Source organism: Borostomias antarcticus (genome assembly GCF_949987555.1).
Source record: "Borostomias antarcticus genome assembly, chromosome: 10".
NCBI lineage: Eukaryota > Metazoa > Chordata > Actinopteri > Stomiiformes > Stomiidae > Borostomias > Borostomias antarcticus.
This window is the reverse complement of record NC_140243.1, coordinates 14446565-14473285: the sequence shown is the minus strand read 5'-3', so window position 1 is coordinate 14473285 and position 26721 is coordinate 14446565. Positions and strand designations below refer to the sequence as shown.

General features: G+C 43.2%; 2 protein-coding genes across 2 annotated transcripts in view; one reads left to right on the top strand and one right to left on the bottom strand.

The window, feature by feature from the left end:
- Positions 1-11557: 11557 nt before the first annotated feature.
- Positions 11558-14446, bottom strand: LOC311314178 (uncharacterized protein; the record flags this gene model as incomplete). The annotated part of the gene is made up of 5 exons (XM_084444514.1): positions 11558-11708; positions 13010-13292; positions 13680-13834; positions 13977-14268; positions 14377-14446. 5 exons carry the CDS (start codon positions 14444-14446, stop codon positions 11558-11560), a joined length of 951 nt encoding a protein of 316 aa, XP_084300640.1.
- A 5161-nt stretch (positions 14447-19607) lies between these two features.
- The window catches only part of osbpl10b (oxysterol binding protein-like 10b), a gene marked incomplete at its 5' end in the record, with an annotated part of 35101 nt that continues 27987 nt past the window's right edge, over positions 19608-26721 (top strand). Inside the window, 3 exons of the mRNA XM_084444513.1 lie at positions 19608-19634; positions 19809-19871; positions 22143-22256. Of these exons, the coding sequence (XP_084300639.1) occupies positions 19608-19634; positions 19809-19871; positions 22143-22256 (204 nt within the window). The remainder of the gene's footprint in view (positions 19635-19808; positions 19872-22142; positions 22257-26721) is intronic.

Below are 26721 nucleotides of genomic sequence, written 5' to 3'. Positions count from 1 at the left end.
ATGATTGAAAGTAGGCGAAGTGATTTCTATATATGATTTGATATATATATATAGGCTATATATATATATATATATATATTATATATATATATATATATATATAATATATATATATATTATATATATATATATATATATATAATTTATTTGTATAGCGCATACACAGAGGCAACACAATGTGCTTTACAGAGAAGAAAAGCGCATTGTGCAGAGAAGTTGCCTTTATGTGTGCAGAACAGGCTCATAGAGAATGCCGCAAGGCAGAGGTGGGGAAACGGAAAGCAGAGAGCCAAGGGTAAAAAGGGGTGGGGTTGGCTGGATAGGGACGGCTGACGACACAGAGTGGGCAGGAACTAGTCACGAGGAGGCAGGGGGCCTTTCCATGAGCCATAAGGTAGACTGGGGTGGGGGTTCTCCGGGACCTGCAGGAGACAGGGGGACCTGTTTAGGGTATAAGAGGGAGAGACAGGGTTAGTGGCTGTCCTGGACATCCACAGCAGACACGGGGGTATCTATCAGACTCAGGGTGGTCTGCAGGTGACAGTGGGGCATCCACTGAACCTGGTTAGAAGGTAGGAGGGATAGATAGAGGCACTAGGGAGAGGGGAGGCAGAAAAGGGTTAGTAGCACGCAGAGCCATAAAAGCACCAGATATTAAAACAACGTGCCAGTTGCAGGGCAACCAGCATCTACACATCTAAATATAGGCTACACACAGTGCATAACAGGATATACACCAATGTATATCTATATATATTAGAATATCCGTATACATATTAGTTGTTGCCTAACAATATATATCTAGGCTATAGTTTCTCATTGTGTCCATTGTCGAATATGAATAGCATGACCTAGACTCAGTTTGAATAGGCTACTCGGTTTTAATTTTGCAATTTTTTATACATATACCTTATACATACATAAAAAAAAAAATATATATATATATATATATAGGCTATTTAAACGTACACAGGGAGTTCCATTTAGACATATAGCCTATCATACATACATACAAATAAATACAAAATAGCCTGCAAAATAGGCCTACAATAATAGATCTGATATTTTGAAACAAATGAAGCGTTTGGGAACTGTGATCTGAGCGCACTGCGAATCTGATCTACAGACACTACAATAAAATGACAATATGTCATCACATGTGGAACATTTGCTGGTATTTCCTTGTGAGGTTCTGTATAGCCTACAGGTAGGCTATGTCGATGGCGTGAGGTCTATAGTAGGCTAGGCTAGACAACCCGTCTGGTAGATAGCTTACGGTATCATTGCTGTTGAAACAAGCCTGCTGTAGCTAAAGTTTATGGTACAATCTTCCTGGTTGGTGGAGAGACTTCGAGGGAGTGACTATACCGGGATTTCCAATTAAAAAAAGAAGCTATAACGTCAGAGAGCGCCCACCGCCGCAACGTCGGAATACCCACTCTCCCAACAGCGCAGTAGTGAAGACAAGTCCTTATCTCTCAGACGCATCTCCGGATAATGTCAGTGTTGGATTTAACCCTGTTGAAATTCTGGGCTGAGATCAACTGCTGCTCGGTTTGCCTTTCCACTCACTGGTGATCTGATAATATTCACATTTTAGCCTACATCTCAACTACGGATAAGAAACCGGTCGCACGATGAACCCTTCAACACACCTCGGGAATCCCGCAAGGAGATTCGACAGAGGCGGTTTGATCGGTCGGGGCTCTGGGTCCGCATTCAGCCCAGCTGGTGGTGATTTTCGTGCGGTATCGGGAGGCAGCGGCTTGAACCCCAACCAAGCCTGCAAGCGGCACCTGGAAGGGGTCCTGAGTAAATACACCAATTTGCTGCACGGCTGGCAGAACAGGTATGGCTTAGTTTGGTGTCATTTTAGTTTATCATATTTTTGTTTGTGGACCTCCAATCGTGACCTCAGACAGTCACATCTGTTCAGCACAGAAGTTTTTGTTTTACGCGTTTTTCAGATGAAATGCGGCCATGGATGCATAGTATGTCCTCAGCCTTCTAAACTGCCCGCGACTGTGTCCCCAAAAGCTCATGTTTTTCAGTAATTTAAACGACGAGTGCCAACAATCCCAATGCCTTTAACCTCTATTCAACATCTTTGATGCAGGCTGCATGTTTTTAAGCACATTAATTGTCCAATCGAAAGTAGCATATCTACTGCATTTCTGCTGTGGATTTATTGGTGTAGTTGGGAAGAGGAAAGGGGTGGGAGCCGAGGGAGTGAATGAGTCATTCACATACTATAGGAGGGAAAGCACCTGTTCTCCGGGTCCCTCCACCCATACTATCTCCAGGAACGCTGCTCTGTATTTGGGTCGATGGGAAAATCAGCCAGTCGTGACTAGTATTATGTGGTCACTCACATGAAGGAACTCAGGGACGCGCGCGCACGCAAGCATGCACGCACTGTGTACACACACATACGCACGTACCCCCCCCCCCCCCCCCCCCCCACACACACAGGCTACATAATACAGAATTAACAGAATTGTATCCCTCATGTCCACTTTCCTGCATGTATAAGACAAGACATATGTATGTATCTGTTTCATATGGATGTGTATGTTTCATATATTTGTATTCAAGTGGCCACTTGTAAGGATTATTTAAGAGTCATATTAGAAAACACATACAGAAATTCTATAAGGCTCTAAATTTCAACTATCATAAGTTCATAAAGACAACAACTAAATATTGAATTTTGTAGTGTCTGATTTATATGGACAGACCACACAAAATATGTAACAGGTAAAGTAAAACCATATGAGAAGCATTTAAAATCTCACATGCATGGAACAACAGGTGTCTAATCTGTATAGAGAGGAGCATCAAATCAACACTTTATCATGTGCCCCTTTCAAATCAAATCAAACTTTACTTCAAAGTGGAGCGAAAATCTCAACACAAATAGTAAATACATTTAAAATGTTCAATAAAAGAAGCATGAAAAATAACACAAAAATAGATTCACCAGTTTAAGGCCAAGCTAAAGCTTTTAAACCTCTGATGTAAAAACCTCTGGTGTCTGCCCCTCTTACCTGACAAGACAAGCTGTTCCACTGGGGAGCTTTAAGAGATAACGCTCCTCTGCCAGCCTTGATTCGGTATCTTGACACAGTAAGTAGACCAGCTCTTTGGGCACACAGCCCCCTTGCTGGGTTGTATGGAATGAACATTTACTGTCAAATTGGAGGAGGCCTGGCTGTGCCTTAAGAGTAAAATCCTCAAGTCAGACTGACACTGTACCTCACAGGCAGCTAGTGCCCTGTTGTGTTGGTTTTAAGGGCTGGAGTGTTTGGTACAAGTTGTTGGAGAGGTGTAATGGTAGAAGCAGAAGAGCTGGAAAGCCAAACTCACGCAAGACCAATTAGACATTTTTGGTCGGGCTTATCTTTTAGATGTGGTCAAGCTATGTCTTAGGTGCGAGTGGGACCAACCTTGGTCATATGTGGCGTGTTGTTTTTTCCCTCCTTGTAGCTATAGGTTGCTTGCCAGACAAAAATCAAGAAAAAACTGATTGATTTACCTTTGGCTCTTCTACCTGACAGCCATGCTTCCAATAGTAGAGTATAAGGTCACTCACTGTATGAGCTATTGTACACAAGGAAATTGGAATTCATGTTTGTTTGTTTTTTACTCCCCTGAGATACGCACGCACACACACACTTTGGCAGTATTGCTGGGCACCAGAGACATGATACCACCCTTTTATCTCACATCCAACTCATACTGTCCGGTTGGTACTAGGGATCAAACCAACAACTTTCAAGTTAATGATTGACCTTCCTAACCTCTAATCTCAAACTGTAATCTAGCAAACACCTTGATTACAGTTTAACATATTATGGACACACATCCGCAGTGAGTAAATCTATTGAAAAGCTATTGACATTTTGTGGAGGTAGCCTACGGTATAGTTGCGAGACTGATGCCAATACCACAAAGAGTTAGGTTAAGCCTGATAGGATGTCTTGACTACTAAGAAGACTCCCAATTCTCTCTGGTTCCACTTGCCAACCATCTTGTCAGGACACACAAACTACTTCTCAAAAGATGGTGATAAAGTCAAAATCAAAGTCAGTTTTATTTGTCAAATACTCCATTTATAGAAGCATGATGTGCAGTGAAAGTGACAACAATGAAGTTGCAATTACTGATCTGATACACGTGTCATAAAGGTTTCATCACACTGTTTCTTGACTGCCGCCTCTCGAACTGAAATAGAAAATAGAATAGAGCCATTATGAAATATTGAGGCATGATTCACCTTTGATGAGATTCAACATCTTTCCAAGCGCAGTATAGCATTCAGAACAGGTGACGTAAGGATCAGCTGCAGTTCCATCAGTGCAATAGCAGTGTGTCTGTGTGCGAGTGTGTCACGCACTGTATTTATTTATTAACAGATAACTCCATATTACCCTAATGTACTGTAGAGAGACAGACGGACAGACGGACAGACGGACGGACGGGCGGGCGGGCGGGCGGGCGGGCGGGCGGGCGGGCGGGCGGGCGGGCGGGCGGGCAGGCAGGCAGGCAGACAACTCTGAATCTCTTCTAGAATTAGGTCCCGGTCTTGGATCGTTGACGTTGCTGGGAGAGTGGATGGCCGGATGAATTGCAAGCTCCCAACAAACTTATCTCTTGAGCGTTATTTAATTGCACAGCCTACATCATGGACACAGACATAGTCATCTATGATCAGATGGGATAAGTAGCTGAGGATAATACTGATAGACTGCTAGATGATGGATAGTATAGTAAATTACCAGTTTGAGAACCTTTACATTTCTAGCTGAGTACCTAGTACTGGAATGAGGAACTGATTAGCATTGATAAGATACTGGAAGGACAAGCGATTACAACCATTCCAATGAACCTGTACTTGTTACACATGGCAAATAAGCTTTCTATTTTATTCTATTCTATTCTGGATTCAGAGGTCAGGTTTGTTGAGGAATGAGGCTGAATTGTTATAAACCGACATTTACAGTATAACAATTCACACAGGGGATTCTGTGATGTGTATGCAATAAAAAGACAGTGATTTTAACTATGAAAAGAAGTGAGAATGTAATTATCAGTTTACATGACATTATACTGGTTACTTACTTAATCATCTTCATTCCTTGAGGAACATAAGGCTGAGACTAGTTGGCTGGACATGTTCTAGCCATTGGAGCCGGGGTTGTTTAATTTCCAGCACTACATTGTGAAACTACAGTTTTTTTTTTATACAGGTCCACATTGGAAATCCTTTCCGGCCAGAAGATGCAACATATCATCTGGGTCCAGTATTCCAAAACATTCAATCTGGATCAGAACGATCAGGATAGGATTACATCTCAAAATTGGGTATTTCAAACCAGGATATGTGATCCTGATCCTCCTAAATTGGGATATGGATTTGGTAATCCAATCCTACCCAGAATCCTGATCAAATGTTGTTCTTGGGTATTTCAAAAATTCTAAGATGGAGAATAAGATAGTTTTGATGCTAAAAATCCAAATGATCCTGATCCCACTAGAAAGGTGGATCAAGCATGGCTTCAAGGTGGATGTAGAGACATGTAGGATACATGGCACATATTTAATCATTCTTTGATTCAATTATTGTAGCCTAACACGGACCATGCCAAAACAATATCCATTCTAAATTAAATAATTAACCAATATAATATTTCCAATTAACAAAAAAACTCCAAGCCCTTAGAAAAATAGGTAGGTGCAAGTACAAGAATTTCACACATCCTCATCTGAAACTGCAATACCATCATCTTTCAGCCTCTTCTAAGAGGCGAATGAAGTTTTGTTTCCCTCTATTGAAACAAGGTCAGTTTAATCTGCTCCTCAGCTAGAGAGATCTGCTTCTCTGCTCTCTGGTTCTTTCCTCACCAGATCCCCATAGCCATCTTGACTCTTGAATCAGTATATGATAATAATGATAACATCTACATAAAATCTAGCGATCATGGCACAATTAGGCTTAATGTAATATGAACATAAATCTAATATATACAAATAAAGCTTTGATTGATTGATTGATTGATATGATGCAGAGCAAAAGAAAGGCAGAGTACCATAACTCCACTCTAACGTCTCACAGTGCCGTGAAGCCAAAACAAAGAACCTTAACTTATGTTAAGGCCTTCTGCCTTGGTTCTGTTACAGTTTCGGCAAAGACAACCCACTATTTTCTCAAAAAAACACACAATTGACTCAAGGTATTTGGCCACATTTTAGACCAAAAATTAAGTTAAGGTATTTTGCCTTTGTAGGGTAGAATAGTTAGACCAGACAGATGGTTATGACTTGCCCCAAATTATGCAATTCTGGCCTATGTATTGTGTACTAATGCAGCTAAATGACTATGAATAATATGCTGATTTACACTTCCCAACATTTTCACATGTCTGTTGTTGTATTGCTTTGAACAATGGAGGCCTATCCAAAAACTGCAAATCTAGATTCTGTAATTCTATTCTTGTGGTATCTGGATCAGAATGATCATATCTGGAATTTATTAGAAAAAAACAGAACAAAACCTACAAGATCAATTTGATCTGGCATAGCAAAAAAAAAAGTATTCTGAACATTATACGTTTTTAAATACTGGGCCCTGGAGACATTCATTGTGGAATGCATTGGTCTTCTTCATGTCACTCTCAACAACTCACCAGCCTTCTGCGACATACAGCATAACTGACTTAACACTGATTTAACATTGCTGTTATACAGTCAGATCTAGGTTTTTAGGCTGTGCTGTTTTGACTTCCAGATGGTATGAAGGATTGCAAATGGACTTGCGCTTTCCCAAGCCTTATGCTGATGTCTTTACTGCATTATCTTTGGTAAATGGTAAATGGACTGCACTTATATAGCGCTTTTCCACCTTAGCGGCACTCAAAGCGCTTTACAATGGCCTCTCATTCACCCATTCACACACACATTCACACAACAATGGCGGCAGCTGCCATGCAAGGTGCTAACCTGCTCATTGGGAGCAATTTGGGGTTAGGTGTCTTGCTCAAGGACACTTCGACATGTGGACAGTCGGAGCTGGGATTCGAACCGCTGACCCTTCAATCATTGAACGACCCACTCTACCAACTGAGCTACAGTCGCCCCCATTATCTTTGCTGAGTAGACTTCCCAGATATGTGAACTCCTCGACATATTTGAGAGAGCTGCCATTCACGGTGATTGGTGCATGCAATTTATGCACATCACTTGGGTTTTGGAGGTATTCATGTTCAAACCCATCTGTTTCGCAATTATGCATGTACCATCATGTTATTAGCAGTTCTTGCATTAGTAGTTGCTACAAATGTCTAACCCTTAGTGGTGCACAGACCTCCCCCTACCTATTGAGCTGGACCTCACAGGAGGTGTGTTCCTCAGTCCCCGGATGCTCTGACGTGATTGTCTCTGGCACATGACAAGACACATTAGTTCAGAATCAACTGTGTCTTCCTTAAAAACAGCCCCTCTCTCTCTCTCTCTCTCTCTCTCTCTCTCTCCCTCTCTCTCAGGAACACATCCTCCTCCGCTGCTCCTATAAATGAATTTTCTAATCTCCCTCCTGCCAGAGTCACACTCCCTGAGTGATGTATGACCTAGTGGGGTTATAAGCTTAATGGCAGCGCAGACACTTTCCCACTGATGATGAATGAAGATGGTGATTTAGTGCCTAAACAGAGCACTGTGCTCATGTGCTGCAGACTCCAAAGCAGGGAAGAGCCCATGAGTGATGTACAAAGAGACATGAATATCTGGGAGAGAGAGAGAGAGAGCGAGAGCGCGCGCGCGCGAGAGAGAGACAGACAGACAGACAGACAGAGGTAGAGATATTACATTACAGTAATTTGGCAGACGCTTTTATCCAAAGCGACTTACAATAATTGCATTTAATGTAGGTAGTCAGTGTACTACTACTCACCAGAACTCACAAGTGCATCTCCTTTCTAAACAAGTGACTTAGAGAGATGTTGTGCAGAGTGTGTTCTTATGCATGTGTGTACTGTATGTGTGTATGAACAGACGGGATGCACAGGAACTCATTCTGAAAGTTCCCTTGATATTGAAAATATTTACTGAGAGTATCAGTCGAGTTATGGTCTGAGTTATCTTCCTCTTGGTACAAATGAACCACACAGATAAGTCACTACAATATTTAATTCCTTACACTGCTTCCGTGTAGGGCTGTAGAGTTTTTAGGAGTAATTGGGTCATTGCTTGCATGAAGCGGATTCTCTCAGCTTCGATCTATTGTATGATGTTAAATCCTGAAGCTATGTGGACTTTAGCATGGTTAGATCTGATACATTGGCTGGTCAGAGCTTGTAAGCCATAACAGAACAGTCTCTTTTCCCTCACTGTCTCTCTTGTTCCCTCTCTCTCTCTCTCTCTCTCTCTCTCTCTCTCTGTGTCTCTGTCTCTCTCTCTGTCTCTCTCTCTCTTCCCAGCACATCCACTCGCTCGCTCACTCCTGAGGAACAGTGGCTTGCATGGAGAGCATATACTGTGCAGTAGCACCCACAGATTACACACGCGCACACACACGCACACGCCACTGCATGCGCCAGCCACATGGAACTGGAAATAAAACCAGTTCGTATGGGTAGGATGTTTGTGAAAATAGTGATTTAAATGAGTAATCACAGCGGCAATTTTACCTTTTTACTGCCCGTCCCTCGTTCCCTCCCTCACTCCCTCCCTCCTTCCCTCCATGTCATCCTCTCATGCTTACTCCTCTCCCTCTTTCCCCATATGGCTCCTTCTCTCCTACCTCCCCCTACATCCCTAGCCCTCGCTTCCCCCTCCCCTCTACACACGTAGCTCTCCCTCTCACCCTCCTTCAGAAGGACCCATCTGTGTGATGAGGCTCCATGATTGACTCCAGGGGAAAGCCACTGCCCTGAGTTGCTCTGAAGCAGGAAATAAGCACTGTCCCCAGCTGCACCACGCTAGCAGAAGTGCTGAGTGAGCAACACTAGTAATGGGAACGCAGCCAGCAGGGAACAATGAAACATTCTATCACACAACATTATTATTACACCGGCACAACATAGTTACCACAGGGGCCCGGCAAATGAATTGAGAAGTAAGACAAACAAGAAATCCCTGTTTATATGTTGCAAAAACATACAGTACAAGTACTTTTCCACGTGGAATCACTTCAGAATATACAAACCATACTAAACAAAGAGACCTGCCACAGATTGTGATGGTGACTGTGATGCAGTGCAACCAGTCAAACAAGCTTGCATGTTCCGTTGTGAACCATCTCACCAGAGTGCTGCGCTCACTGTCTGCTTCTGTCTCCCCTCTGCCCTACAGGTATTTTGTATTGGATCCAGACATGGGGCTGCTGCAGTACTATGTGAACGAGCACAGCAAGAGCCAGCGGCCCCGAGGCTCCTTGTCCCTCACAGGGGCCTTGGTGTTCTCCAGTGATGAGCTGCCACACATGTTCACCGTCCAGTCTACCGCCGGAGACTGCTACAAGCTCAGAGGTACATTGTGAAGATACACTTTCATTAGTCCATTCTGCAATGGACAACCTTTCTCTACTTCTCTTAAACACGTCTCCTACAAACAAACACACAACTGCACTCGCTTCAAACTCCCCTAACCACACACACACACACACACACACACACACACACACACACACACACACACACACACACACACACACACACACACACACACACACACACACAATTCAACACCCTGTGTTCCCTGTGCCTAGGTGTCTCAGGAGTGTGAATTGCCAATCTCTTGTGTCCAACCTTTCTCATTTCACACTTCCTCAGCTTGACCCTGGGCAACAACCTCTGATTGAGCTTTGTGTGTTTGTGACATCTGATGTCTGGAACTGACATTTTTATGTGTGAGTGAAGTTAGCAAACAAACACACACACACACACACACACTGCATACACACAAACATACACACACTACATACACACACACACACAGACACACACACTATATATATACACACACTAACACACACATGCACACATCCACAGTACACACACACTCCATACACACAAACCCACAGAAATACACCCAGTGCATGCACACACACACACACACACACACACACACAATTATCTATACATGTGCTCCCTGCGCCTAGGTGTCTCAGGAGTGTGAATTGCCAATCTCTTGTGTCCAATGATTCTCATTTCACATTTCCTCAGCTTGACCCTGGGCAACAACCTCTGATTGGGCTTTGTGTGATTGTGACGTCTGGAACTGACATTTTGATATCACACTTTTTTTTGTCACACTTTCAAACAGCTACACTTGGGCATCCATTACTGTAACCCAGAGGCAGATCACCCACCAGTCTTCTCTGCTCATCCCTGACGTGCAATAATCTCCATGTGCAATAATCTAATAGTGATTCTTGATTGTAATTAATCTCTGCTGAGGAATCTAATGATGTCCACCTCTTGATATTGGGTCGATTTTACTGGCTGCTAGATCGACCAGGAGACATTTTCATGTGGCTGTTCTGATCACTAATGCTGCATAGCATATGGTGGGACATACCATTCTAGCCTACTCCGGGATTTAGCATCACAGATGAATCATAGCCTGGTTTGTAGATACTTTTGTACAGGATGGACAGTAGAACACAGTAATTTTAAGTGATTGGAGTAGAACATAGCAGACATGAACATAGCAAGTAGAACATAGCAAGTCCCGTCTGAATGATAACTCAGTTTTTGGTTTGGCTAACGTTAGCAAGCTAACTAGCTAGTTACTACTATTGTATAAGGTGGACAATAGAACGCACTAATTTGGGGAAAAGCTTAGCAACAGAAAAATAACTCTAGAGTACCTGGAACGCTGGCGTGAGGTAATAGTTCAGCGTTTGTGTCAGGACAGGGCAGTATTTCTATTGGCTGGCTTGACTTGGGTGCAGTAAATATGTACGCTGGAGCAGCACTGTGGGAAACGAGAGGCGGCTCCGGAGCAGGATTTTTCGTTAAAATTAGCCAAAATAAAATAAATTATAAATCTGGCCCCGTCGCGGTCTGCCTGGGATCCCTGCGGATACTTGGGCCAAATATGAATGCTGTCAGGTTGATGGTGTCCAAGGAAAATGCAGACAATGCAGAGTTTGGACAGAGACTTAGAAAGTTTGGACAGACGGAGATTTGCTCTTTAATGTGTTGGATACTGAAAGTTCCTTTCTTCTTTAGGCTGTTCCAACTGACACCACGTTGTCAAGCTATGGTTGGTTGCTCCAGCTTTGTAGTGTTTCATAGTCATGTATGACCTTTTATACAGTGCACCTTAAACAGTATGGAAATAAACTACAGAAATATCTATATAAACAAATGCACTTCAATGCATTGTGTGTAAAATAAGATCATTATTGTCAGTAGAATTTGCATGCAAAAATAGCACTTGCTGTGTAAGTTCTACAAAACAAATGTCTAAATGATATATTCAGTTTATGATACAGATGATACAGAATCTTGACATTTGGGGAACAAATGCAGCAAGCTGTACTGTAGTTCAGGTTTCAGTTGAGGGGTGAACCATACACCTCCACCTCACACAAAACCAGATACTCTGTTCTTCCTGGAATGACCACAGTGACGTAGCGACCATCCATCCCATTACACTGGAAGGTCTGAGAAAACCCCCCAGGAATAGAAGATATAACAACACACCTGCAAAGGGAGTAAAAGGGAGTAATTAGTTATGACACACGCAGCATATTGCAGTCCTATGTGCTAGTGTCTGTGGGGTGAAGGGTTGACCATGCCTTTTTCTACCAACCAGCATAGGGGTGGAAAAACCCACTACGTCATCAGAACCATCTCTGGAAGTGCTTAGTTAGGACCGCTTACAGTAAGCAGGACTGTCCCATGTAGGGAATTGTTCTGTTTCAAATACTGTGTGCTAAATTGTGTGATATAGACTCCATAAATAAAGCTAAGATCTGTCTTATTTTGAAATATAATTTGTGCTAGGGTTACTGTAATTGGTGTCAGGTGGCACTACGGATATCTCTTGCTATAAGGCAGCCTCAGAGGGCCTAGAACCTAATAATAGCATGGGTGAAAGGGAGTGAGGTGCCTAATTATATATATATATATATATATATATATATATATATATATATATATATATATATATATATATATATACAGCTTACTTTCCTAATTACAATCTAGAGAAAGTTATCAACTTTACTTGATTACTTGTATTAAGTAACTTGCCCAACACTGCTTACTATATAGGGTTTGGATTCCTGTACAAAAGTATCTTGAGTAGTGTTATAAAATGTAGTGTAATCACTGGCTGAGGAGCCAGTTCCCAAGGTCATATAGAGGTCATACAGGAAGTGCTACCCAGCTACTCAATGATGCTAGGATAAATACATATAAACTGAGAACCTGATACTGTATATCTGCTTAGACTCTTAGGACACTAGGTGCACTGGACAGTTGTCCAGTGACCACAGATCGACATTAGTCAAAGTATACCTTTTTTGTCCAAAGCAACTGAGCAAGTCTAGAGCAAGTGAACTAACTGAACATATCAGTCATCGTCAGTAAAGCCTTCAGTAAGTACTGTACAAGTGCCACCAGTATTCACAGTGCTATCAGAAACAGGACATATACAGTAGCTGGCAATAGAGTATGTGCTGTACCTACCCAATAATATTACTTATAGATATAGCTATATATAGTATTTACCAGTAATGTTACTTACAGGTTCTATATATAGTATATACCACTAATGTTACTTATGTGTTAATATAAAATAATGCTAAATATGATTTATAATATTATATTGTATGAAAATACTATTACTATATATAAGCAAGATTGTGTTCTGTAGACTACATCATTAGATGTAAGAATCTTACATATATTGGTGGAGAACTGGAACAAAAAAAAAAAGTAGTTTGGCACTATGAGACACATGTTGTTAATACATTTATAGAACAACTGCCACAGTTCACCTGGGATTGTTGATTCCATTGTTATCCAGGGAGTTGCCGATGCGGATCTCAGCTCCATTGAGTCTGCTGGGAGCCAGATCTGCTGAGTTGGTGATGGTGACAGAGAAGACTTTGTAGGTCCTGCGCAGGTCTACCCTCCACCAGGCGTTATAGTTTGGCCCAGTGTGGATACAGGAAGCTTCTCCCCACCTACTGGCACGGTTCCCATCTATAGCATTGTATGCAATTCCTATTGAATGGAGTGACGACTGGGTGGCTTTTCCTTGTAAAGCCAAATTCTCCCCTAGAAAGAAAAGTGAAGAAGTATAAAAACTTCTAATAGTTAGATGAGATGAGCTGTACTATTGTTTTGAGCGTACTGGATGTTCCTATGCTAATGTACTGTACTGTAAGACACCATTTTATCTATCCTTTAGCTATTTACATTTTATTCATGTAGCACATCATTTTATCCAATGTGATTTGTCTAGAGTAAGTGAAAAAACAAAAGTGTACATCCCAGTTACTTTAAGCGAATGAGGGCTTTTTTGCATTTTCCACTAAGGAGCCATGCAGGGCTAACCAGCACTTATTTGTTCTACATTATGACAGTATTGACATGCTCTAACTTCTGCGTGCTGTATGTGGATTTTTCTAATTACATGAGTGCTTCTAAAGAGACTGTCCTTACCATTTGGAGCGGGGTACCCATAAACCTCTACTTCACAGAATGTCAGAACCCTTCCTGACCCAGGAAGAACTAGAGTCACGTAACGCCCCTCTACACCTTTGGTCCACCTCAGCGTGAGAGTTCTGCCAGCAGGGATAAACGTAATGACCCCAGCCCTGAGCAGAGAAAGAATGTATGAGAGAGAGAGATAGAGAGAGAGAGCAAAAGTGAATCAAGTTAAGTTTGCAACCAGATAATTGCCTTACTGGGAATGAATCAAGGAATCATGTAGAGACCCTGAAACTTGTATTGTCTTACAGTGTGTTGTCCAAGCCATCGTACTCTTTGGAGTTTCCAATGCGGACCTCCGCCCCATCGATATTCTCTTGGCGATCATTTGTACTGGTGATGCTGACTGAGGTGATGATGTATGTGTCCAGCAGGTCCACTCTCCACCAGGGGTAGGTTTGAGCACTTGAGCGAGTGCAGGACCCAGCGTTCAAGTCTGGATTGCGGTTGCCATCAATTGCATTGTAGGCATGGCTTTGCCCCGTCGATGGGTTCCCAGCTAGAAATGACTGGGTAGCCTTTCCGTGCAGGGCAAGGTTTCCTGAAACGCAATTAGAGTACAAGACCTGAATACAAAGCATGTACTGCACCTCTGGATGGTTTAGTTCCATACTGCATGTTTATCTAAGATTTATTCACAGAAGTGTACCTGCATCAAAAAGTGTTTCGAATACTCTGGCTGCCTGTAACTTGAATATCTCCACAAGCGCCTCCTGCATGATGTTGATATACAGTACGGCATATGTATTCCTCAGGACCCATGGTTGTGCATGTGGTGTAAAGTAACTAGCTTTATATACCACCACAGTCTCATAATGAAAATATTTTTTATTTTTATCTCATCCCCAGTAGGAGACCAACATGCACACCACTTGCTTTTCTCTCTTGGTGGTGCAAGGAATCAAATCCCCATAAGATCCAGTTCCACAAAAAATAAAAAGATTCCCACACACAATGTTCACCTCTGCATTGTGATTTTTTTAAATATAAGTCGACGTTTTGGTGTCTTCATGTCTTGAGAAAGGTCCTGCGAGACCGAAACGTCAACTTATTTTAAATTAATTCACAACGCAGAAGTGAACAGTGTGTGCGGGAATCTCTTTCTTTTTTATGGAACATCATCTCATCCCCAGTCAGAAATTGTCCGCTAGCTGTGATGCAAATTTGGTAACACTTTAGACTAACGACCCCGTATAAATAGTTAATAGATCAAGTGGATCAACTATTAACAAATACTTAGTCATTAGTAAGTAGTTAACTAATAACTTGCTCATGATCTGTTAACTATTTATAAGTCATAGCTAAGTCATTAACCAACTATTAATAAACATTTAATTAGTCATTAATAAATCATTAATTAACAGTTTGTGGATGATCAATTAGCTGTTTATAAGGGATAGTTGCAAATCCTCAACCAACTATTAACAAACATTTAACACATCATTAATAACTCAACAGACTGAGAGATTGTTATTCTAAGGTGTTACCGCTAATTTTTGCTATGTTCAACTCCAGTCACTTATGCTAAAACGTAAGGAATCAGAACAGTATCAACACATTAGGCACAGAAGAGGAAAACAAACCAGATTCAGTCGATCTGCCATAATACTTTCTACACATGTGCAGCCTTGCAGAGTTTGCTGTATGGGTTATGGATTTAATCACTGATATTTAATAAATAGATAGATAGATGGATAGATAGATAGATAGATAGATAGATAGATAGATAGATGGATGGATAGATGCTAGTGCAAAGGGCCCATTCAAAATGCACTTGCCATTATATAGTTGTGTCTCCCCTCTATTATATGTCCATATGCCATATGCATGCCTGTCAAGCATAGCAATTCACAGAACAACCACGGCAGACATATAGTGTACAGTAATGGAAGGGGGGGGGGGGGGGCACAACTCATGGCAAGTGCATTTTGAATGGGCACTTTGCACTAGTGTAGATAGCAAGAGGAAACAAATACATAAAGGCTTTGTTTACTTTGCACAGTGACACCCATGGACATTCCTAGTAGTAGGTCCAACAGGAGGAAGAGAGTTGTCTGTTTCATCATCCCAGTAGGAAGTGTACCACTAATACAAAGAAAACAAAACAGTAAGGTGACGGTTATGCCCATATTGCTTCTCTTTTTCAAGTTCAAAAAGCTGAGCTTTTTTAAATTATAAAAATACAATAAGTTGCTAAGCTGAAGCGTTCACTCCCTCTCCAATTATGAGAATTAAAGGTGCATGTACCTGTACATGTAGTGGTAAACAACAGATATAGCCAGAGGTAGATCTGTGGCAGGTTCCCACCCTCATATCAACACAAATACTAAGAAAAACGACAGCTTACAATACGTAGAATGGGGTCCTTAAACCAAAGTAATAAAGGCAACACGTCAGATCATAGAAAGTTACATCACATACAGGACACCCCTGTCTCATTCCTAACACTCCGGACAAATATCAACATAAACAGAGTTTACAGTTGTGCAGTTTTTTTTCCCTTGAAACTACAATGGCAATCTGGCTGTATGCTGCACACCACCTTCTGGCATTCTAAGAAACACAAGACAATACATTAAATATGAAATATCGGGTTTACCATGAATATCTGCTTACCTTAAAACACTGAAGTCACTCCTGACTTTGATATAATGTTCTGTGAACTAGGTATCTCACCGAGGTATTTATACACAAGCATTTGTGTTTTTTTTTATGTTGGTTGTGTTCTAAAAGTCAAATGTTGCACATGCTTATCAGCAGAGATAGGGTTTGAAGGAACATAATTTAGATTTATGGAGAGATACAGTGATCAGAGGTTTAGCTAATCTACAGTAAGTTAATAGAACAACTTGAAGCACCTTCAAAGAAGTCTGAATGGAATTAATGTATGTTCAATAGATAGAAAATGTTATCACAGTTTGGAGTCTGTACAGCAAGCAAATGTGCCTTTCCTTTTTTACATTTTAGAAATGTGTATCCATTATGACTAGTAGGCTGGACATTATTTTATCTTCGTCTTATTTCATTTACTGAAGTAGTTGACATCAGAACATGATAATGAATTGTATTTTTTTGAATGTACTGTATATCTATTGGTCATTTTGAAAGAAATACAGTTTAGATTTATATTTTATCTTAGCAATTATATATTATTAGCATTCTGTGCTCTACTCCTAGTTTTTATAATCCTCTATTTGAAAAATCGCATTTCTGCTTGGCAAGCAAGCTCGCCTGAGTGGAACACTCATTCCATTATAGCATAGTGGAAAGCTGTAATCAATAATTACCAAGTAGATAATGAGGGAGTACATAAGTTAATCAGGAGCTGAACCTTTCATTTCCACCTCACACAGAACCAGGTACTCTTCTCTTGGAATGACCACAATGACGAAGAGGCCCTCTGTCCCATTAGACTGGATGGTATGAGAGAAGCCAGCTGAGATAGACCGAGGAAGAAAAGATCAACCACAGCCTCAACCTCAATTGTATTTAACACATGGTGTAAAGGCTTGGGGGACTGTATGTTGCTTTATTTGTCATTTTTGTGTAGATAACGGTACAACAGTTAGTTGGTTTATTATTCATGTACTCAAGCTCCCACAGCTCACCTGGGATTGTGGATTCCATTGTTGTGAGTTTCCGATGCGGATCTCAGCTCCATTGTGTCTGCTGGGAGCAGCATCCACTGTGTTGGTGATGGTGACAGAGAGACTGCAGGAGTGAATGAGCAAGACCCATCTAACCACACACTATCCCGGTTACCATCAGTGGCATTGTTTGCAAAACGCACTTTTCCGTTGCGCACAGGATTGTGGGTCAGAATAGCCAGAAAAGCCTGCTGGCTTGCATACTGCAAAATACGACCGGATGTAGTAGGACATCCTGGTATTTTTGCCATACTGCATGTGGCATACTATGTATTGGGACATACTACATCCTGTTTTGGCATACTATATAGTAGGGTAGTATGCGATTCGGAACGCAGCCTCGGAAATCTCGGCATGGTGGTCAGGCCTAAACCGGAAATAAGCTATCTAGCGCCCCCATTTGGTTTGATTGGGCCAATAATGGAGAGGTCCCTTTCTTTTATGTGTCCAGACATGGCTACAAAGGTGGTCCAACGATTGAGACATTATACACCTTTATGTAATAAGCTCCGCCCAAGCGGCACACTCTGCAAACGTAATTGCCTCATACAGGCGCATTTTTTTTTACTTTTCAAAAATGTGAGTTTCATGCAGATCTGTCAAAGTTCCTAGGAGGAGTTAGATTTTAAAAGTTTTTCAAAAAAATCAAAATGGCGGAAAATCGTTAGTTATGGGTTCTTGAGGGAAATTTGTTCTTTGTGAGGAGAGGCATGTCTGTGCAAAATTTCAAGTCTCTAGTCATGAGATATACCTGTTCAAATTTCGCGAATTAGAACGGTTCCTATAGCGCAACCACCTGGCCAATCGATGCAATATTTCTTGGAGACCTGTTTACCATGGTGGGTGATGTGTGTGGCAAATTTGAAAACTTTTGACCAATCGGAACAGCCATTTCAGTTCAAAATGTATAATAGGGAATCCTATCAGAAACAATAGGTATCCACAGCTATACTGTGAATACCTAATTAGCAAAATGTTACATGTACTTATAATTCAGTGGTGCCCAACCCCTTCTCTTGGGAGAGCTAACTGTCCTGCAGGTTCACTCCATCGCTAACACACGTCACCTGCTCAGCTCAACAAGGTATTAATGAATAGCTAATTAGTAAAATCAGGTGTGTTAGGTTAGGTTTGGAGTAAAAGCAGGATGGTAGTGCTCTGGAAAAAGGGTTCTCTTATATATCCTCAATCACCATGGCATTAACAGTCATCTGTTTAGAGGAAATTTAGTGGGAATGAGTTTGGGCTGTTAGACAAGGGCTGTTGGCTAACATTAATTTGCACAAATCAAGATGACAGGATTGGTTTGAAATGGGAATCCGCAGCTCTCATTTTGTAAACAGTGTGGACGGCCAAGAAAACTCAACATGCAATATCTTGTTTTTCCAGGGGTTGATCTGATGATTAGTGGCAGTGGAAGACCCCTCATAGACATTTGAGTTGTGATTCCAATGAAGGCAATGCTCTCTGAGAAAGAATATAATTTTATGAGTATAGGGTATAATGGGTGCACTTGAAACAGATAACATGTTTTTCTCATTCTAGTTCCTTGTTCCTGGTTTCACATAGATATCAATCTATTGTCTTACTCTGCCAGGAGTCTTGGCAGCTTGCAAGGTTGTTAGCACCTTACTTATGTTATGATAGTAAAAGGCCTAGTCCTTAAGGGTATTAAATAAAATAAAGATTAATTTAAAACATAAACATAAAAGGAAATTATTGTGGGTGTCTTTCTCTGATCAGTGGCACAAAAAGATGTCCCCTGAAGAGTCAGCAAAAGGATGATTGCAGCCTGTTTCACCATCCCAGAAGGAAAGAGGAGATGGCTAAAGCATATGGCAAGGGAAAGAGATGAGAGACTGCAGAACTACAGTACAGACATCATTGATCAATTGAATATCTTTTGGAAAGAACATTGTGGGGTGTGTTGCTCTTTGGCCAGTGTCTGAGCAGGATCCTATAAAGGAGGCAGACACACGGAACTGCATACTTTAGCACCCAGAGGGATTGGCCAAGCTCATCTCCATCTAGTGGCACAAACAAATCCAGGCAACTAGTAGGACCTACAGTAATAGTCCCAATATGAATTTTGAAACAAGCATCAAAAGAGCTACTAAACACCTCAAGCTCTGAACTCGGTGGATTTAGAAATACAGTAGACAGTAGACTTTACTGAAACACCAAGCATAGTTTTTTTTATGTACAAACCAAAATGTACTTGGGAGTGGGAAAAATGAACTGTGGCGACTGCACCCTGGTGGTTAGCTCTGGTACATGTGTGCCAGATGCACGTACGCTCATACGCACAAACTAACGTACAGTGGTCGACCTAAAGTTCCACCCACCCCTTCGGGTAGGGGGTAATGATGTCAATGAACGATGAGCCAATGAATGAGTCTGTCATGTTGTCTCTCCCACAGCGTCTGGCGTTCAGGAAAAACGGCTGTGGATGAGCCAGCTGCAGCTGTGTGCCCGCTACTCAGACGGCAGTGCCAAGGTAGGCCACGTCTACCATGTCTGTCACACCATGTTTACCACATCCACCATAGCACATCTACCATGGCTTCCACATCTACCATATCTACCATGTCTACCACATATCATGTCTACCACATCCACCATAGCACATCTACCATGTCTACCACATCTACCATGTCTGTCATATCTACCATGTCTATCATATCTACCATGTCTATCACATCTACCATGTCTATCACATCTACCATGTCTATCATATCTACCATGTCTATCATATCTACCATGTCTATCATATCTACCATAGCTGACTTGGAATGGACCCCAAAAAGGCATCTCAGTGTGTGACCTCTCTCTCTGGCTTGCCCAGTTTCCTGTCTTTGACAGAGCCACGGTAGACATCCCAAGTCCTGTGATGCAAAAACTGTAGTTATTCTTTTTTATTACAATCAACCACCACCAACAGCGCTCCGGGCCAGTGTAACAACTGGATGGGGAGCGCATTACAAATGCAGTACCTATGCCTACCTACCTGCAGTACCTACCTAACCAGTTAGTTACTATAAAGCTTTAGATTAGAGCATGAACATTTGAAATGAGGCCAATCATTTCAGGGGTACTGTATGTTCCTCCTCTGACGCAAGTTACTGTATGAAAGCTCCAACAGCTTATTACCTCCAAAAATGATGCTGTGGTTGTTGTTTGAGTGTTAAAGTGCAATGTTTGTATATAACACCGACTCTGGCGGCCCTCTGAGTATGACTGTGTGGAAACTCTTCTGTTACGCTCCCCTGCTCAAATTCTTGCCTTGTGCTTTATGTTTCCCAGAGACACCAGCAAATGTGTGTGTGTGTGTGTGTGTGTTTCCCTAATGTCTCACTGGCCTACATGGTGCCATGCGGTATCAGTTGGCACGGCAACTACCCTCCCTGTTATGTCTTGCTTTCTTTTATTTAGATAACACAGACACGGCCACGCTCTCAGCAGGCTGCATACACACATCTGTTGTCTTTTATTTAGATAACATTCAGAGACGGCCAGGCTCTCAGGAGGCTGGATACACACTGGTTCATCTATTGTCTGCCTGTCTGTTGTTCAGTCTGTACAGTGATAAGTGTTTGCTTATCTCATGGACATGAACTGCAAGGCCTTTATTCTTGTTGAAGTGTCTGATTGAAAAACTAAAAGGCAGGTTAGGGAAAGAGTATGGTGTCTATGTGTGTTATTCTGCGTTTGTGTATATCTGTGTATGTGTGTGAGTGTGTTTGTGTGTTTGTGTGTGTGTATGAGTGTGTGGTGTCTGTGTGTGGTTTGTTTGTGTGTGTGTGTGGTGTATGTATGGTTCTGTGTTTGTGCGTGTGTTTGTGTGAGTGTCTGTCTGTCTTTCTGTCTGTCTGTCTGTCTGTCTGTCTGTCTGTCTGTCTGTCTGTCTGTCTGTCTGTCTGTCTGTCTGTCTGTCTGTCTGTCTGTCTGTGTTCAAGTTGTTCAAATGCATGGATCTCATCAGAGATGGGCTGTGTATAGAGCTACTATAATCAAATTCACCTTGAGAGAATATGAAGACAGAGAGATCAGCTTTCATATGGATCCATTAGCCAGCCTCTTATGTAGTACATCCTACTGTACATCAGCAGGGCCAGAAGTGCAGTATGTGAGCTGCAGTCTGTGTGTGTGTGTGTGTGTGTGTGTGTGTGTTTATGTAAGGTTTCTGAGACTCAAGCATTTGTGATGATGGCATTGCAGGATGCTCCTGCCGTACACATCCTTCTCTCCATCCTCCTCTCTCTCCATCCTCCTCTCTCTCCATCCCTCTCTCCTCCAATCTTCATGCTGGCCAAACTCTCCTCCTTCTCTCTCTACATGTGTGTTGCTCATTTCTCTCCCTCCCTCTCTGCCTGCCTCACTCCTCCTCTCCCTCCTCTTCCTCCACTCCCTCCTCCCTCTCCCTGCCTCCCTCCGCGCTGGTCGATCAGATCCTGTCAGGCAGGAGATGTCCTTGTGCGTGACAGGGGAGCATGGCGGAGCAGAGGCTGCTGGGAGGAAGAAGCGGACAGGTCTAGACTGCTCCTCCTTCTCCTCCTCCTCCTCTCACTCCTGCTGCTGCTGCCATCTCTTTCAGGCCGCCATCACCTCCTCCTCCTCCTCCTCTTCCTCCACCTCCGGACGGACCTGCAGCCTCTCCCTCCACCCTCCTCCTCACCCTGTCCCGCCCGGCTCCTCCACCACCTCCTCCTCCTCCTCCTCCTCCTCCTCCTCCTCCTCCTCCACCTCCTCCACACCCGCTGCCTCCCAGAGGGCGCCACCTCCCCGCCCTGGCATCGTCACCTCCACCCATCACCAGTCCCTCTCCGCCAGCCGGCGGCCCGGGGGCCAGCCCTGCCCCGGGAGGCTGCACCAGGTCAAAGAGGTACAGTACCGGAGGGCTGCTATCAGGTTAGGCTGCCCGGGAGGATGCCTGGCGGGCTGTAGCGCTCCAGTCGGCTCAGGGCTGCGCTGTCAGACCACAGGAAGACGCTGAGAGAGTAAGCGAGAGATTAAGCACTGTGTTTGTGTTGTCTTCATGCGGTGTTAGTGTGTCGTAGGCTGTGCTAGTCTTGCGTTCGGTTACTGCGCTGATCATGTTGGTACTGGGCGGCTAGCATGCTTCCCTTCCCTGTGTCCATATCGATTAGGCGGCCTGATCAATACGCCTTGTTCAGAATCTCCTCAAAGTGTCATATCAGCAAACCGGCGTAGATCACGGCTAGTCCGAAGACGTGTTTATGTTCCAAAAGTGAAATGAAGGCATTTTCTGGGCTTCTCTTAGCTAAGGAGGGGGACAGGACAAGGGGAGGGTTAGCGGAATTGCAGAAAGAGAGAGAGAGAGTGAGATAGCGAGAGGATGAGAGGGAAAGCGAAAGAGAGCAGCTTTGTTTCTGCTGTGTCTGTCAAAGCAGCGAGGTGGAAATGATTCAGCAACCTCTCCAAATATCTCATATATCCTCATATCTCATATCTCCTCTCTGCCTGCCTCAGATTAAACCAGGCATTAGCACATTAGGCCTGGGGGTGGTCATTATTTAACAACTATACAAAATAGTTAATTTAGCTTGAATTTATAGTAATTGATTGAAATTCCCTATAATGATCTATAAGTCTCTTTCTAGTTCAGCTGCATATTAGCAGTTGTCCTTGTGTCCTCTCCCTCTAACTTCTATTGATACCTTTTTATCAGGGAATAATTCTGAAGACCTAGCTGGTGAGAGGCGTTTCGGAAAATGTTGGACACGACGTATAGAAGAGTAAAGTTGGCGGCAGAGTTGAGGTTGGCAGAATCTCATTTACAGTATGCTTGTTTAGCCATGTAGATAAACTGCGGTGTGTGACAGAAGCTGGTGTGGTGAGTGGTGCATTCCTCTCTGCTGGCTTCCATACCCCCCCCCCCACACCTGGAGCTTAGCTGAGGAGGCCTCATCCATCACCCTGTTTGAAGGTCTAACTCTCCCTCAGCTCAAGCATGGATGATTGAACTACCTTTCTTCTATGAGTGTCTGCCATGTGTGTGTGTGTCTGTGCCTGTGACATTTGTAAACAGTCAATTCTCCCTGGGTTCTGGGATCAAATGAGTAGCTTCTAAGGGGATCTGGATGTGTCTATAAAAGAGAGAGAATCTGCTGGATGTACAGATAACCGTGCATCAACATGTCATCTGTCTTTCTGTCGTCTATCTATGTTCACACTTTAACCTCCACTGCTCTAATGGAGAATCTAGCACAGGCTTTGAACTACATCACGGCGTTTATGCAGATTTACTTCTTAGACATCCAGCCTTAAGCAGGAAATCATGTTTTTCTCATCATCATTCCCTTTAGCTGGAAATTGGTGGGCAGTCGTGCAAGGACAGGAGGTATGAAGATAGTCTGCTTCATTTTCCTGCATTGGTCAGGCTCAGGCTGAGAGAGAAAGAGAGAGAGAGAAAGAGAGAGAGGGAGAGAGGGAGAGAGAGCACCAGAGGTATCCAGTTACAGTCAATGAGTCACAAGGGCATGCAGAGACTTTACAGAACTGAGCCAGCAGATTGTACCTGAGAGGAAGAGGAGAGGTGAACGGAGGAGGAAGGATGAGAGGGGGCCGCTGAGGGGGAGGAGAGAAGGAGGAGAAGAGAGGGATGAAGCTTGGAATGCTTTAGGGGATAGAGAGAAAGAGGGAGCACAGAAAGACATGCAATGAGGAATGGAGTTTCAGAGTCAGTGTGTGACACACACACACACACACACACACACACACACACACACACACACACACACACACACACACACACACACACACACACACACACACACACACAGAAAGCACCTAAGAGGGATGATTAAAAAAAAAAGGATGAGAGCAAGTAAGATCATGCAGTGGATCTTTCTCTCCTTGGTCTTGTGATGCTGCCCTGCCTGCCTCTCACCTCCTGGTCTAGCCTGAGAACAAAGACATGTTCGAGGCCCCCCTGGGAGTGATTCGTCAGCCCGTCCTCGTGATAGACATGTCTGGCAGCCCTTCCATCGCCCTCCATCTCAGAGGAAAATGGGATTGCCTCAGGGACAACTAGAGAGCCAGGTCTGTCAGGAGGAGACAATCAAACACACTCTCTGTGTTGTCTCAGTCTCACATGATCGATAGTACGAGAATCACTTGGACGTGTGCGTCTCTCTGCCCATGCTTCAGAGAGAGTAGATAGAAAGAGAGATGTGTCTGTGTGTGTTTGTGTATGCGTGTGTGTGTGTGTGTGAGTGAGTGAGAGAGAGAGAGAGAGAGAGAGAGAGAGATAGAGAGAGAGAAAGAGAAATGGAGATGTGTGTGTGTGTGTGTGTGTGTGTGTGAGTGAGTGTAAGAGAGAGATAGCTTTCTCTCTCCCTTTTTCACACAGATACTCTTTGTCTTATGAAGGAAAGAGAAAAGCGCTTATGAGGCACATTAAATATTAATTTCTCATAGAGATGGGGATATGAGACAGCTGGCGGCTGAAACAATGCAATGCCTGGGACCTGCTGAGGCTAATAAAACACCGCATTCAAATCTCCGAGGAACACAGAAACCTACAGTAGCCTCTGACCTTACTCTAAAGAAGTGAACCAACCACATTGTTCGAAACCGACGTTTCCGGGTTCCCCCTAGGACTGCCTGAGTCGGCTAAACTAAAGCCTATTGTTGTACCGCAGTCAGACATCAACAATTAAACAAAGTGATATTGTTTGCGGAGGGGTGCTGGTTCAGCTCCATGATGAGACAGTGGTATAATGAAGCAGCCTGGGTGTGAAGCCACAGCTGGCTCTCTCCTACAGCGTGCTCTGTTTACACAGCGTGCTCTCCAGGGAGTGTGGGCTTGGAGAGGTGCTGGTGCCGTCTTAGGGATTTGGCAAGAAAAGAGTGGAAATGAAGAAGGGACTAGTTCGCGCTCTGCTCGTGTACTCAGAGGGGGGAAGGCATGTCTGTGAGGGAGAAATTGTGTGTGTGTGTGTGTGTGTGTACTGTATATGCGTGCGTGTGTGTCTGTTCGCGGGTGTATGTGCATGCGTGCGTGTGTGTAATTGAGTTTGGTCTCACGCTGTTGTCTCTCTCTCTCTCTCAACGTGGAGCAGATGAGCGCTGTTGATGAGTCACTCTGCCTCCATGAAGAGTCGACCCCAGGGAGCAGACACACACGCTCAGAGTGCCGTGTGGAAATTCATTTTCAGGATAAAACCCCTTGCGATGTGCCATCTTGTTTTTGAGAGGGCCCTGACAGGTGTGTGTGTGTGTGTCTGTGTCTGCAAGATGTATATGTAGACTGTATATATACTGTAGATAGATAGATAGATACTGTACTTACCACAGAGAGAGGGAGAGCCAAAGAGAGAGAGAGAGAGAGAGAGAGAGAGAGAGAGAGAGAGACAGTTGTGATGGTGAAAATTGTTACAACTCTCCAGTGACAGCTGTCCACCAACATCTTCTTTATAGAACTCTGTTCCGCCTTAGAAAACCACTCATATTGCCTAAAACTGCATACAGTCAGTCTATCAGTGTGTGTGTGCGTGTGTGCGCGTGTGTGTGTATGTGTGTGTGTGTGTGTGTGTGTGTGTGTGTATTACACAATAACTGTGAATATGATACATGCACTGACGGCACCAAATGAACTGACAGTGACTGATCATCAGAGGCGATGTGGGGTTAGAAAGCTATAATGTACTTTGTGCAGCATCAGAGAGTACACACACACACACACACACACACAGAGGTGATGGGACTGCAGCATCCACATATGGGTTGGGCTTGAATTAAAGTATCTTCAAGAAATGGTTAGAAATGCAAGTTAGAAAGTTGCGTCAAGTCAGAGCTGAGTGCTGTGGTTTATTGAGTTCCAGGGTTAGATGGATGTAAAATGGCGGCAGTCTCTCCCAGGTCCTTTCCTTTGTGAAATGCGGCCTGGGGATACGGCCACACTTATTCCACAGTGTACAGCATGTCTGACCTGCCGGTTCTGTTTGAGCCAGCATGGCTTTGCTCATCATTGCTGATGTTGCTGATTGCTGTACTGCTGTGCCTTAGTGGGCGTCTCAGCTCGGAGTTTAGAGTTGAGGAGGCATGCCAATCAGATGCAGAGCAGTCTTCGATATTTAGGTCTTCTGCTTTCTTTTTATGGAGTCCTGTCAGCCAATAATTAATGAGTTCTCTTATGGATAAATCAGCTGCAAGATTATTCAGATCTCTATTGCTCAGTTTAGACAGATCAAACAATTTATGCACAATTTATGCATCTTTTTCCCCAAAGATCAAAATATTTATGTACTTCATTTTCCTATCATGTTTTTTTATAAGTAGAACTAATATCAGCAATAATGAATGTGTCGGTACGAACCCGGGCA